Source organism: Aspergillus eucalypticola (assembly GCF_003184535.1).
Source record: "Aspergillus eucalypticola CBS 122712 chromosome Unknown BO83scaffold_1, whole genome shotgun sequence".
Classification (NCBI taxonomy): domain Eukaryota; kingdom Fungi; phylum Ascomycota; class Eurotiomycetes; order Eurotiales; family Aspergillaceae; genus Aspergillus; species Aspergillus eucalypticola.
This window is the reverse complement of record NW_020290275.1, coordinates 1,337,766-1,348,647: the sequence shown is the minus strand read 5'-3', so window position 1 is coordinate 1,348,647 and position 10,882 is coordinate 1,337,766. Positions and strand designations below refer to the sequence as shown.

Genomic DNA, 10,882 nt, shown 5'->3' with positions numbered 1-10,882 from the left:
ATGGTGGAGCCGGTTTGGGGGCCGCTGCAATACTGAAGCCCTGGTCCACATAGGGTAAGTCGCTCCCCGCCCTGGAGGGCCGCTTTCCATCGCAAACGATAATACAAACGGGATAATCTGATCGACGGCTGGTGGAGACCCTAACCCACAGACAGCACTCATGCCGAGCCTTCCCAGCCTTTGAGTTGGCCGCTCGGCTACACAAATCTCCAAATTTCATACTAATTTCTGACCGGCGGAGCCTTAGCCCAAGTCTGTTCGCGGCTCGCGTTCCAGTTGCATGTCTTCGGCCAGCGCAGCCACTGGGAATGACGAACGACGAATCACACTAACGAACTGGTCAGTAGTTGTCGGCAAAGGACAAACAGCTTGCTAATGAACTAGTTAGTGAGAAAAGCGTACAGAAGTGTCAGCAATACGCATTGACGGCCGGTAATCTTAATGGATGGTGGCTACTCCAGATGTGGTAATATTCTCTCGGCTATCCCGTGGACTAAACATGTTCCCAGCAGGTACTCCTCCTCACTTTGGCCCCCAGACAGGTACAAGAATGTACATGAGTCCGATACAGCCACAGGTCGATCGGGCTCACTACCACAAACTGGCGAGGTTGACTGCATATTCCAGCTGCACGTCTACGCCTGTGGGGGCGTCTTGTTCATGGATGCATGCTTATATGCGTGAAAACCCCTCCTTTCGCTATGAAGACAAGCCAAGCCCATATCAGTCGCCCCTACCAGCCCCGGTCGCGAAGCAGAAAGAAAAGCATTCAGTATGAGTGCACCACCGGCTGGCGGTGATCAGAATCGCGGCCCTGCTCTGGTGGCCATTTACTGGGCCGAGACATCTTTCGCCATTCTGGCGGTCGCATTGCGACTCTATGGCCGGAAACTGATCAACGGCTTTGGCGCTGATGACTATATGATGGTCTTCACCCTGGTACGCACTCCATTCCATTTCCTATGCCTCATATCCAACCATACTAATATGTATCTCCTCTTCCCCTTCTTCAGCTCCTATTCATCACTCTAGCTGCATTTGTGACCTACCTCGCCGACAAAGGAGGCTGTCGACATCTATACTACTTGACAACCGACCAACAACTCCTAGTCGTGAAGTTCAACTGGATCACTCAAGTATGGGGTATTTTCGGCTTCGCGACCGGCAAGAGCTCAGTGGCTCTACAAATCAAGCGAATCTTGGGCCCGAATGATAACTGGATGAAATGGCTCTTATGGTTCCTCATGATCTCTACCATCATATTCTGCGGTTTGGACTGCCTCTTCGGCTTCGTGCAGTGTGATCCTCCCCGCGCATTATGGGAGCCTTGGATTCCCCATACCTGCTGGGACACAAACGTGCAGGCGAATTTTGCGATATTCATATCAGGTATGTTGCGAATTACATCCCTGGAGAACATCTTTCACTGGATTATCTGACTGATATCGTTGCCCTACAGCATGGAACGTGCTGGTAGACCTTGTCCTCGCTGCTATTCCCATCCCGATTATCTGGCGTACGAGCCTCACCCTCAAGCAGCGGATTGCTACCTGTACCCTTCTTGGGCTTGGTCCAGTGTTAGTATTATATCTTTTATCCCCGGTATTCTGATCAATCGTAACTAACTTCTTCATTCTAGAGCTGCAGCCTTCGGCCTCGTCAAAATCCAATACCTCGCTGGACTGAAAGAGCGTTCTGACCTGACCTGTACAGCCTCCCTTCTTCCCAACCCCCCTCTTTCATCGCAGTGGTTACTAACTCCGACTCTTCACAGGGCAAACATACAACCTGTACGTCTGGTCCGGGTCCGAACTCTTCGTGATCATCATCTGCGGCTGCGTGCCCCCGATGCGTCCTGTATTCACGACTCTGTTCGGACAAAACAAGAGCCAGTTTACAGGCTACTATGACTCCTCCTCTGGATATAAGCGTCGACAGAGTTACAAACTCAGTACCCTGGGATCGTCACAGCCGGTCCAAAGTCAGGATGAGGACACCGAAGCGCTGCATTCTCGGGTGGAGGGGACCGGATCACATCTGCCCCAGTCGCGTTTTACTGAGGGGGGAATTTATCGGGAGGTTAACATATCGATAGTAGAGGGACCTAAGTGATAAGTTATATTTATATTATAATTGATTTATGTTATTCGTACATTTGTTATTTTGTGCTTGACTCCTTTTGTGGTTTTATAAATGCCATTTTGTAGGAGCTACTTCTCGTTTCGAGTAAGATACGGTATTGATACTATAGGTAAACGGCGCCAACCTGCTGTATCGACTACAATTTTGCCGCTAGGGGTATGTTTTCGACGAGGGATGGAGTAAACAATCGCTGGGTTCTGCGTTACCCTGAGGAAGAGAAACAGGCGCAACCCTGGCGGAGAACGGTTGAAGAGAGATGCAGTAGAGTCGCCTCAAGGGAAAGGCAGAACGGCGAACTTAACCCAACCCACTGGTTTTCCTTCCCAATCAAACTGTCATATCTCCCTCTGTAAAGGGTCCGAGTTGCGACGAATGCGATCCGGATGACGCAGGGGAAATATTGCTAGCTTGGCGACCTTGACTAGTCGTGGATCCTCCATCTAGCTCCCGATTGATCCCTTGTTTCGTGCTGAAACATTACTCAGTTTATATAGATAGATTGATTGGAGATCGGACTGCCCTCATTCAGCGCAGCCAGGGCACTTTTGTAGGGCGTATGTGACCAGAACAGGCCTCCAAACTGCAGAATTCGCTACATACAGGACCCTTTTCCTTCACTCGTAACGTATCGCGTATCTGGCAGTATTGCTCAAATACCGTAATTTTAAATGAAGCTATACCCAACTCAAACTGGCCAATCAGACCGTATATACCCAAGCTCTTTCAGGGGTGCGTTCCCCTATGGGACTCTCTTTTCCTCTATCCTCACGTTCTTTCCCAATGTTCTTGGGTTCGTTTTAAGCTTCGGCGTAAGCCTCGTTTCCGACGTCTGGCGCCTGCGGGGGCCCGCTCGCTCCTTTTCCCTACCCGGTAGAACGCTTCCGACCTTACCCAATTTAGTATCCGTTTGCTCTCGGAGCACATCATAGATGAACTGAAATTGCATCTCGTTATAAACCATCATCATGCGTTGCTCGCGCATCTGGTTAACCGTGTCAAAGACAGGGTCGGCTTCGGGATCGGCTAGCTGCAGCAGCTGGCCCGATTCAAGCTCTTGGAGGAGATGATCAAGGGCGATGAAAGTCCCTGTGCGGCCGACTCCTGCACTGCAGTGGACCACACGTGGATTATGAGGCCCCGATTTGGAAGTTGATGATCTGATCAGTTCAAGGAGAGCCTCGCGATCGTCGCCTTCGGGCTTTGAATAATCTGCCCAGCCTACAAAGAGATAATGCCACACGGTTTTCGTCTCCGAGCCGATTGTCAGCTCGAGCTTGCGAATCTCCGAGCGAGACTTGACATCATACGTTAACTCTAATAAGGTAACCTTGCCAATTGTTTTGAGGCGTTCCTCCTGATTGTTTGGGTCGATCACGGGTGTATCTATCTCCTGAGCAGCAAAAGACCTATTCGACTCCTTAGGCGATTCCTCGTTGGCAATCACCTCAGCAACAGGGTGGCCAACAATGGTGGGTCCAGAAGTTTCTATAACCTCAGCTGTCTCGGTTTTCTCGGCCGCGGAACTCCCAGCCATGTCAGTAGTGGTTTCAAATACTTTTTCGGGGGCAGTCTCTTCGTTATTGGCCTGGTCGACAGCAGCGGGATCAGCGGGGTTGGCCTCTTGAGACTGTTTTGTTTCAGCCGTCCCCTCTGAGAATGGCTCTTTGATAGGCTCCTCAACCAGGATCATCGAAGCCTGCTCCAGGTGCGGAGGAAAGTACTGTGCACATTTTTCCCGACCATCCTCAAAGGTCTGCGTCAACATGACAATGACGGCGACATCTTTGCTTTCATGGAAAACCATTTGCCAAAAGTGCGAGAGATACCCGAATACAGGGCCCTGCCGATTGAGACGACGGTTATTGTCAGCATTGGTGTAAGAGGCAGACAAATGCTAGCCTAAAGCAAGGTCATCAAACATGCCAAGAAATTGGCCAACGTACCTGCGTCGCAATATACGTTCTCTCCTCTTGCGTAACTGAGTCCTTGAGTATGATCGGTGAGGCGTTGATAAAATCACATTCGCCCTCGGGCACCCGCAGATGAATCCGGCAGTTCGCCCATGCCTGGACATTGACATAACGATTGCGGGCCCTGACTTCGGGACCATTTTCAAGGGCATAGGGATGCGCAGGATCGTTGGCAAGTATGCCTTCATGCAGACGCGTCCTTTCTTGCCATGCGATTTCCTCAAACTTGTTCTGAATCTCTACAAATAAAAAAAAAAACGATCAGTCAGCCGGCTTCCCACATGTGCGAGGCGCTCCCCTGCCTCGTTTTTCCTACTTTCTATATCTTGTTATCGGTCGTATGTTCTCCGCTCCCTCACTTACCCGAGTCTGATTGGCACAGGAACGGTGGTAAATCATCTGTATTCTGATCATCCAATCTGAAGTTTCCCTCCTCGCCAAACATCTCAACAATCTCTAGGCTGTCTTCGCTGCTTCTGTTCAGCTCGGGTGCTGTAGCCTGTCCCTTTTTGAAGCTCTGCGACCTGCAAAACATGATTTCAGTAGGAGTACAGTGCAATAATGCAGCACTGGAAGTCATACGTATCCAGATCATCACTACCCCTGAAGAAAGCATCAGTATCAGAACCCTAATTTTGGGTTGAGTACATACCCAACTGCAAATTCTGTGATCCCCTTCGCTTTCAGTTCAGATTGAGCGATGAAGTGGCGAATTGTCAAATCCAGTGAGGGATCGTACTGTGGCTTTTGAACATTCTGCCACACCGCATAAATCAGCTCCTCAGCTGCATCTGGAATCACCTCACCCGATATGGAGGTGAGATATTCATTTTCATCGTCATCTGTAAATTCCGAGTGCAATCGTTCCGGAAGAGATCCTATACTGGTTGGAAGCGAATTTGAATCCCTTCTTGATCCGGACCATGCTGATTGCGACCGCCCGCCATCTACATGTCCTGCAAGAGAGATTTGTGCCAGCGAAATCAGGTGGTTCGCGACATGATCTATCATATCCTTCGGCTTTAGCTCTAGTTTCTGCACTGTAGGACAGAAAGGACATTCTCGTATGATGATATCGTCGGGTGATTTTTGATAGCATGCGGCCGCGATGTCGTCGATGTCATCGTCATCGAATTGGCCTTCATGATGTTGATGCAAATGTTCCCTGAAGCCAGATTCTAACTGGAAGAAGAATGTCGTATTGTGTGTGCTATCGACACAGGTCCAACCACTGGCAGGGTGCTGATTCTTCATGTGACTCAGCCAATCCTTGCCCGACTCAAAAAGGGAGTTTGGGGTGGGACAAGACTCCAGGACACAAACATACGGCATGAGGTCTTGAATAAAGTGGCGCCTTTCTCAAGGATTAGTTATAAATCTTGCTCTGTGTGCTTAGAGCACTCACTTCCAACTTCTTCCGCTCAGCTCTTCTGTAGAACAAGCCAAGAAGCAGTATGGACACTCCGACTCCTTGTGGTTGCCAGACACCTTTGGTGGTGGAGGGATATCCGCACCGCTACAATCCACATCATAGGATGTCCTTTCATTGGCCGACTTTTCAGAGTAAGCTTTTGAAATTCGATCGGGTTGAGCTGTTGTCGCTGTCATAGTAGACGGGCCTACCCTTCGCATACGTGATGGGTTTTGTGTCACAGCTCCTTGTGCCTTCGACGTGAGGGAACCTGTAATGCTGGCGCTGGCCCTGAGCGCTGGCCTTGGAGTGAATTGATGGCTCTGGTCAGTCCCCGCAATTAGAGCGTTTGTAGCCTTCTTGGCTTTCAGGTAGGAAAAGTATTGCTGGCGCAAACAAACGGTACTGAAAATGCGTTCCCGCAGGCCATCAATCGCTTTGGAACCCTTCATGCGGAACTCTATGAGCCTTTTTGCACCGTCCTTGAATGCTTCTGTCAGATTTACTCCATTCTCATCAAACTCAGCATAGTTCCCAACTTTGACGTATCTGCGATGAATCCCCGAGCGACGGATGGCGCGAGACAAGCGGAAAAGGCCATCCAGCGTCTCACTGATAGCTTGGAGGGAAGCTTCATATAGCAGCCCAGTAGGCATGGTGGAATTTAATGGAAGTGTAGACTGCTCTGGGTATGTTGATATCAAAGATTATCGAACCAGGAAGAAGCTCCAGGCATATGACATACTGATAAGGTCAACTTTTAAATCATCTAGCAAATCGACCATCGTCGATTGCAGCAATGGGGCGTTGCGCAATCTCCAGTCCATCGAAGCTCGGCCAGGGGCCAGTATGAAATTATTTGCCGCCCACGAGTTGAACCGGAATATTTCGTTTTCTATGTCCGGCTCGGTCCCATCCAGTGCGCTCGCAAATCTGTCAAATAGTTGGGCACATTCAGCAGCTCTGGATGCAACAGCCATTTTGACTGAGTGATTCAATGTTCTGATAACAATGAGGCCGTTTGGTATATTGGGCCGGATTTTGAGAGGAATAACATCAAACTATGCGGGGGGGTCATCTGCTAATATATGAGAGTCGGGGAGCACCTTCCAATTGGGCGTCTACTTACATCAAAGCGCTAAACCCGAAAGGGCAACAAGAATCCTTCCAGATGAGGGGTTAACAGGGGAGGATTTGCAGTTCAGTTAAATAGTTAGCAGCCACCAGGCAAGCTGACAAATCCTAACTAGGAAGTGAAGCACCAGCCGCACATGAGGATAGTTCACTGACAACAATACACAACACTAATTCTTCCGCGACATTCTCCAAGGCATACCTCCCACGATGGCTCATCGTTCAGCAGACATCGACCTGGTGTATTTAGTTTCAGATGTCATTACAGCGCTAGGGGGGGCCTGCAAGCACTCCCCTCGATTATACCGCGAGCTGAAGGTATCGCTGGCTATAATGGCTCTGGAAATACACAATACAGATATTCGCATGGCCCTCTTCGAACGACCAAAATTACAGAGGGCATTTGAGAACCTGGCGAAAGCGTTAGACGGGGCTTTCCGCAAGGACTTCGTCAAGGCGAAGTATCAGCATTTAAAGGCAGAAGAAACGCAACCTCTTAGCCTCTCCAAGTGGTGGCCTTGGTTGTTCACCAGTTGGGCTGACAGCTCTAAAGAGTCTATGCAAAATTGGACACAAACCCCTTACTCATATCTTGGAATGGTCTGTGAGCTTTTTCAAAGCTCTTTACCACGAGAGCTACGGGTCAGAGAGCTCCTAGTTGATGATTATCGAGTAATTCGAGACCTGACCAGGTTGGTCAATGAGCTGGTAGAACAACTCGATCGTGGTCAGTTTCTTGATGATGACGAAGACTTCACTGAAAAGGCACAGCCGAACCCGCCGATCAGCGAGGCAGCTATTCGTGGTGGGACCAGCGTCCGCTATCTGTCGCAGAATCTGTACCACACACTGCACGAGAATTGGCCTTGTCAATTGGAAGGGCATGAGCATGGCGGAAAGTTAGGCCATTGTGTGGAAGCAAAGTTCTGCCTTGACCCCCAGTGGAGTTCGCGCGATCCGGATCCATCGCGCGGTAGCTTTTTTATCCTGTTGGCGGGTTCAGATATCATTCAGGAATGCCGGATTCATTGGCTTCCCACCAAGTTAAATAGCCCCTGCCTTCCCAGAGCAGCCAGTAGCTAACATATATCCAGTATTGTAAATAATGAGAACACCCCTGCATGCCTTGTGGATCACGAAGCCTCGAAAGACGTCTGTTTGCAGCTGACGAAGGACGACAACAACCGATTATGGGGTCTGGAATTAGGGCAGCCACTTGAGGTCCTACAGCTCGAGGAAGAGTGTGCTGAAAGATCTCTTGAAAGTCTTCGAAAGTTGCTGGAGATTGTGAAGCCCACATATGCAGCAAAGCGAGTTCTGGGGCTGGTATTAACGCGATCTCTTCTACACCTTCTGGAAGGACCATGGGTCAATTCGTATCTATCTATCGATGATATCTTCGTCTTCTGCAAAGTGCAGAATGGCTATCCATGCCCATTATTTGACAGGGTATTCCTCTCGACGGCTTTTAAGGCAATTGATAGCGAAAGCAGTCCCCAAGCTAGCCGACGGCCTCCTTACAGCATTCACCCGTTTCCGACAATCCTTGCCCTCGGGATCGCGCTGGCAGAAATGGAGCTAGGAGACGAGCTTGTTGACATCTACGGTCAGCCATCTTTTGCTGGACTGAGAAACAAGCCATCTAGGCTTGCAAAGAAGCTATGGGAGGAGTGTGAGCGTCGGTTCCATTTGGGGACTGGACTAATGCGGGCCGTCAAATTTTGTACGGATCAAACTTCGTTCCTTCGCTTCGCCGACATGGGAAAGGAGACTGTTTTCACCGATTCAGAATTTGTGGACGCCTATTACAGGAAGGCTATCAGACCGTTGGAAGAAGACCTTGTGAATGGGGCCAAGTGGACGTGGGACGAAGTAAACTGGCTGAAACGCCGCGACCTTGGCGATCAAGGAGTTTGCAAAATCATCAAGTCGAAAAATTACCCCCCTTTGAATGACAGCACTCATCGAATTCGAAATACAGAACAAAAGTGGAGCAAATCACCAGGACATGCGTCAAGCTTACTCGCAATATCAGAGGTCAATGGTTCCATGGAAGATTTCCAACAGAACCCCTCTAGCGACATAACCCTGCTTACCAATGACAGGGCACAACATTGCCAACCATCCAGCACCCCGGAGCCTGTGAGACCGAAGACTAGAGATGGCTTCGACATAGCCATCATTTGTGCACTCCCTCCAGAAGCCGATGCAGTTTTGTCTGCTTTCGACCATCACTGGGACAAAGACTTGTACGGCAAGGCAACGAATGATCCAAACTTTTACTCTGTGGGCGTTATGCGTGGTCGAAATGTTGTATTGGTTCATCCTCCACGCTCTGGCAAAGCACCTGCCGCCAATGTCGCTACCGCGTGTGCCATGAGTTTTACCAAAGTGACGCTGGCTCTCATTGTTGGGGTGTGCGGAGGCGTTCCATATAAACACAACAAGGATGTCCTACTTGGTGATGTTGTGATTAGCAAAGGAGTCATACAATACGATCATGGACGACAGTACTCGGATGGATTTAAACGGAAGGTTGAAATGGAAGCAGCATTAGGTAGACCGAACCCACAAATTGGCTCGGTGTTGGCGGCACTAGAAACTCAGTTTCACCGAGAGAACGCCCAGCATAAGATTACCGCCTTCCTCGATGGCTTGGACGAAGATGTGACATCCTACCCTGGAGATATGGAAGACAGGTTATTCCCATCCTGGTATCGTCATAAACACCACAATCGCCAGGTGTGTCGAGTGTGTGCAGATTGCTGCAACAGCAACGACTCCGTCTGCGACGTTTCCCCAGAACTCAACTGTCAAGTGACTGGTTGCGAGGAGATACACATCGTAAAACGACGTCGGCAAAATCAAAAGAACCAACCGTTTGTACATGTCGGTCTCATGGCCTCTGGAGATAGCGTTCTCAAGTCCGCTATACATCGGGACCAGATCGCGGAGAACGAGGATGTTATTGCATTCGAGATGGAAGGAGCAGGTGCTTGGGATGCCCTACCCTGTGTTGTCATTAAGGGAGTCTGTGACTACGCTGATAGCCACAAGAACAAATTGTGGCAGAAATATGCAGCATTCACTGCAGCTGCTTGCGCTAGGGAATTCATCCAGTACTGGTAGTGCCGCCAGAATCGACTGGCAGGTCAATCTGCAACAGTTTCCTGGGCTCGCTCCCACCTGTACCACAGGTACCAGTTCACTCGGGACCACCCAAATGGCACCGATCGCAAAATAGAAGCCACTCGTAAAAGCGCACAAGTAATTGGCGCTCAGATTGTGCGAATTGCTGAGGGGAAAGAAGCCATAGAACTTAGCCGAAGCAAGCCACTGCCACAGCTGCAGGACATGTGAGCCTTTCACTCCGACTTCGCCTGAGAACGTCCAGTTCCTGACTATTTGCTGTGAGCAAACTGGAGGAAGCCAGTGGTTTTGGCTACTATATAGTATATTCAAGATGTTCTACACAACTTGGTACCCATCCCAAGACTAGGGTACTCTAGTACTCGGCCTCAAAGCGTTTCACGAAGCTCCTCCACCTGCGAGACATCCTCCACAAAGGCAGCGCCATACTCTCTCATAATCTGTATCCTCTCCTCCATTTTCATGGCAAAACTGATTCTCATAAAACCCCTTGGCATTTCCTCGGCATTCGCAAACCTCAACACCCACACGCCTACACCATCCGCCGGCCACCCAAACACCAGCACTTTCTTTTCTTCCTCCGTCATCTCTCTCACCCCTAGAACCGCCTCAAGCTCATCCTCCCTACTCGGCCACCACGTCGCCCCAGTCCGGCGCAAGAGCTTACAGAACCTGTCCTCCTCGTCGACACTGGATGCGCGCTGCACGGCCTGAAAGCGCGGGAGCGAGAGGAAAAGCAGGTCAACCAGGTCAGCGTTTTTAATGAGGACGCCACCGGTGGAGGGGTACCCATAGACCAGGCATCCTCCGGGGCTGAAGACGGTCCGTTCCGTTGTCGGGAGAGGGGGGTTAACGGGACACGAGACGGCGGAGTCGTCCTGCTCCATGCCGTCGAGTGCTGGGAGTCGTCGGCCCACGATCGGGAGGCGGTCCACGTTGATGGGGAGGACGCGGCCGATGGTTTGGGCGTAGAGGAAGGAGAGGATGCTGGACATGTTATGTTGCTCGACTGAATCTGGGTTTGATAAGGCCAGCGGGTGATAACTAACTAGTTAGTTAATCGGCCCCGAACTGC

The 10,882-nt window shown here is 50.2% G+C and overlaps 4 protein-coding genes across 4 annotated transcripts; 2 read left to right on the top strand and 2 right to left on the bottom strand.

Moving 5' to 3' along the window:
- Positions 1–774: 774 nt before the first annotated feature.
- Positions 775–2,112, top strand: BO83DRAFT_443438 (uncharacterized protein; the record flags this gene model as incomplete). The annotated part of the gene is made up of 5 exons (XM_025536443.1): positions 775–939; positions 1,014–1,389; positions 1,460–1,577; positions 1,640–1,707; positions 1,775–2,112. 5 exons carry the CDS (start codon positions 775–777, stop codon positions 2,110–2,112), a joined length of 1,065 nt encoding a protein of 354 aa, XP_025393478.1.
- A 769-nt stretch (positions 2,113–2,881) lies between these two features.
- BO83DRAFT_413390 (phosphatases II) lies at positions 2,882–6,677 on the bottom strand (the record flags this gene model as incomplete). Its single annotated transcript, XM_025534482.1, has 7 exons — positions 6,269–6,677; positions 5,518–6,208; positions 4,765–5,466; positions 4,695–4,715; positions 4,476–4,636; positions 4,086–4,351; positions 2,882–4,036 (listed from the first exon to the last, which is right to left on the bottom strand). Exons 1-7 carry the CDS (start codon positions 6,501–6,503, stop codon positions 2,882–2,884), a joined length of 3,231 nt encoding a protein of 1,076 aa, XP_025393477.1. The 5' UTR covers positions 6,504–6,677.
- Positions 6,678–6,846: 169 nt separating this feature from the next.
- Positions 6,847–9,901, top strand: BO83DRAFT_351852 (5'-methylthioadenosine/S-adenosylhomocysteine nucleosidase family protein; the record flags this gene model as incomplete). The annotated part of the gene is made up of 3 exons (XM_025528961.1): positions 6,847–7,700; positions 7,752–9,782; positions 9,862–9,901. Exons 1-3 carry the CDS (start codon positions 6,868–6,870, stop codon positions 9,899–9,901), a joined length of 2,904 nt encoding a protein of 967 aa, XP_025393476.1. The 5' UTR covers positions 6,847–6,867.
- Positions 9,902–9,935: 34 nt separating this feature from the next.
- On the bottom strand, positions 9,936–10,852 carry BO83DRAFT_374273 (uncharacterized protein). Its single transcript, XM_025530156.1, has one exon. The coding sequence runs from the start codon at positions 10,800–10,802 to the stop codon at positions 10,176–10,178; it is 627 nt and encodes a 208-aa protein (XP_025393475.1). The 5' UTR covers positions 10,803–10,852; the 3' UTR covers positions 9,936–10,175.
- Between the last annotated feature and the right edge of the window lie 30 nt (positions 10,853–10,882).